We start from the raw sequence: 2,899 nt of genomic DNA, 5'->3' as shown, positions 1-2,899 counted from the left end.
ATCAGATGAGCAACAAAATCACATCATATGTAGGGAGTGCCATAAACAAGTTATAGCCAGGGGTGGAAGCACTACAAATCTTTTTCACCACCTAAAACAGTGGCACAAACTGCAGTACGAAGAGTGTGTGAAACTGCACGCTGCAGAAGCCCCAGCCGCGAGCCGTCCACAATCCGAAAAAGCTCCAGCCCCGAAACAAAGCTCACTGCAAGCTTCATTTTCCCGCACTGTGCCTTATGAAAAGAAAAGTGACAAGTGGTGTGATATAACTAAAGCGGTGTCCTATCACATTGCTAAAGATATGGTCCCTATTGCAACTGTGGAACAAGTCGGATTTAAAAAGCTACTGAAAACTATGGACCCGAGATATGAGCTTTCCAGTCGCAACTACTTTGCATGAGAAGCACTGCCACAAATGTACAATGAAGTCAGACTGAGCCTTGCTGACCGGCTCGCTAACGTGACCCATTTTGTGTTGACCAGCGATATGTGGTCGAGCAGGACGTGTGGGCCGTACATGAGCGTGACAGTTCACTTCATTCAAGACTGGGAGATAAAAACAGTGTGTCTCCAGACAAGTTATTTCCCCCAGGATCACACTGGTGAGCATATAGCTGAGGCCCTACAGGACGCAATTGCAAGCTGGAAACTCCAAGAAAAGCATCTGGTTGCTATAACAACCGACAACGGGAGCAACATCGTCAAAGCGGTTGAGCTGAACAAGTGGCTGAGGATGCAGTGCTTCGGTCACAGATTACACCTGGTTATTGGTGAGTGCAGTGTTCTAAGGAGTATTCAGATTTTTTACTTTAAACAAAAACATATTAAAATGTTAGTTTTTCCTTATTTTCCTGTGTGTCTGTCTGCAACTTTCACACGTAGGCCTAAACAGTGTGGAGTTTTTAGTGGAGTAGAAATATGAAGTAGCATTAAAAAATAGCATACATTCTAAGAACAACAAGAACGAAACATGAGTAAATGTACATATAGTAAAGTCATCATTTATAAATTCTACAAAAATAATAATAATACATAAACATCTCTTACAGGATTAAAATTCAGAAAATAAATGAATATAATATTTGTTATTTATGTTTAGGACTGGTGTTGATTAAAAAAATAAACTATGAAACGAAAAAATAATATTAATGTAGAATAAATCTAAAGCTTGATTTTGGAAAGCACTTGGCTGTATGAGTGTGTTAAAGTGAAACCAGAGTTGAATTTCTCGCATAAACCCATTTAATTAATAGTTTTTTATGATTCTGACAGGACATGGCATGAATGACACGCGCGTCACTCGGGCCATTTCTCTGTGCAAGAGAGTTGTAAGCTGTTTTTCATACAGCTGGAAGAAAAGGAGACATCTTGCTGAAGTCCAGATTCAGCTGGGTCTGCCAAGTCACAAACTCATAACCGAGTCTGCCACACGCTGGGGATCAAGGCAGCAGATGATACAGAGAGTCCTGGAGCAGGAAGGAGCACTAGCCAAAGTCCTGTCTAGTGACATAAAGACCAGACACCTTGTCCCTACCTGGCAGGACCTAGAGGTCCTAGAAGCAGTCCAAAAGGTCCTGAAACCTCTCCAGGACTTTACCGATGCTTTGTCAGGTGAGGAGTACATCACTCTATCATATGTGAAACCTGTGCTGCACCTTTTTAACGAAAGTCTCCTGGCATGTGAAGAGGGTGATAGCGAGCTTTGCAAATCGATCAAGACCAGCATTGTTGAGTACCTCAACAGTAAGTATTCTGAACCAGCCACTACTGACCTACTGGAGATGGCTTCATTTGTGGATCCACGGTTCAGGACCACCTACATCCCAAGTGAAAAGGTCGATGCATTGAAGCACAGAGCTGTCTTGGAGGTGGAGACGCTACTGGCTGATCAGAGCAGCTGTCAGCAGCCTTACTTACGTGTGCCTACTGTGCCTGAGCCTGCAGATGGAGAAGAAGCATCAGCAGTGGCACCAAAAGCTAAGAAGACACTGGCAAGCTTCTTCAAGCAGCGCACAGCAACCACCACTGCACCAACCAAGAGGGGGGCTATTGAAAATGAACTGTCAAGTTACTTGCAGTCAGCAAGTGTGGAGAGTGACACTGATCCCCTCAAGTGGTGGAAGGATCATGAATTTGTCTTTCCAGCTCTGAGCCACCTGGCAAAAAAGTATCTCTTGGTACCAGCTAGCAGTTCACCCTCCGAAAGGGTTTTCAGCTGCAGTGGCAATATTGTGACCTGCCAAAGAGCATCTCTGAAGCCAGATGCCGTTGACAGGCTGGTGTTTCTCGCACAAAATCTTTAAACTAAGGAGGACACGCTTGTCTGTATTCTAATGTCTACCTCAAGACAGCACTACTGTTTATGTTGTTTTTAAGTAAAAAAAGATGTTTAAAAACATTTTCCTTAAACTGAGCACTTTATTTTGTTCTTTCTTTATATATAAATGCTGCCCTTACTAGGGCTAATGTTGATATTGTACTTTTCTCATAAAAGATTGGCCTATTTTTTTTCATAGGCTATTTTTATTTAAGATATTTTTTTACAGAGCTTTGATTTAAAAAAAAAGGTACTCCTGTTGTTATACAGTATTTATGTTTACATTTTATAGTTATTTGAACAGCTGAGCATTTATTCATTCATTTGATTTTGCAACTGTTCACTGAAATAGCCGGTTTCAATAAAACTACCTGTGACATGTCATATTTGGCTTTGACTTTGACTGAACATTTGCCGTCACTTTGTGATAAAAATATCGGGATATATATCGTATATCGATATTCAGCCTAAATATATCGGGATATGACTTTTGGTCCATATCGCCCAGCCCTAATGTGCATGGAGGAGTCATTGTTAACGTTAACAAATTGGAATCTATCTGATAAATATGATTTAAACCAG

At 41.3% G+C, this 2,899-nt stretch overlaps 1 protein-coding gene across 1 annotated transcript; it reads left to right on the top strand.

Moving 5' to 3' along the window:
- The first annotated feature begins 288 nt into the window (after positions 1 to 288).
- LOC138413526 (E3 SUMO-protein ligase ZBED1-like) lies at positions 289 to 2,689 on the top strand. The gene is made up of 2 exons (XM_069537424.1): positions 289 to 770; positions 1,273 to 2,689. Exons 1-2 carry the CDS (start codon positions 416 to 418, stop codon positions 2,301 to 2,303), a joined length of 1,386 nt encoding a protein of 461 aa, XP_069393525.1. The 5' UTR covers positions 289 to 415; the 3' UTR covers positions 2,304 to 2,689.
- Positions 2,690 to 2,899: the final 210 nt, after the last annotated feature.

The sequence above is a fragment of the Paralichthys olivaceus genome, chromosome 13 (genome assembly GCF_024713975.1).
Source record: "Paralichthys olivaceus isolate ysfri-2021 chromosome 13, ASM2471397v2, whole genome shotgun sequence".
Taxonomy (NCBI): Eukaryota; Metazoa; Chordata; class Actinopteri; order Pleuronectiformes; family Paralichthyidae; genus Paralichthys; species Paralichthys olivaceus.
This window is presented reverse-complemented; position numbering and strand designations above follow the sequence as displayed.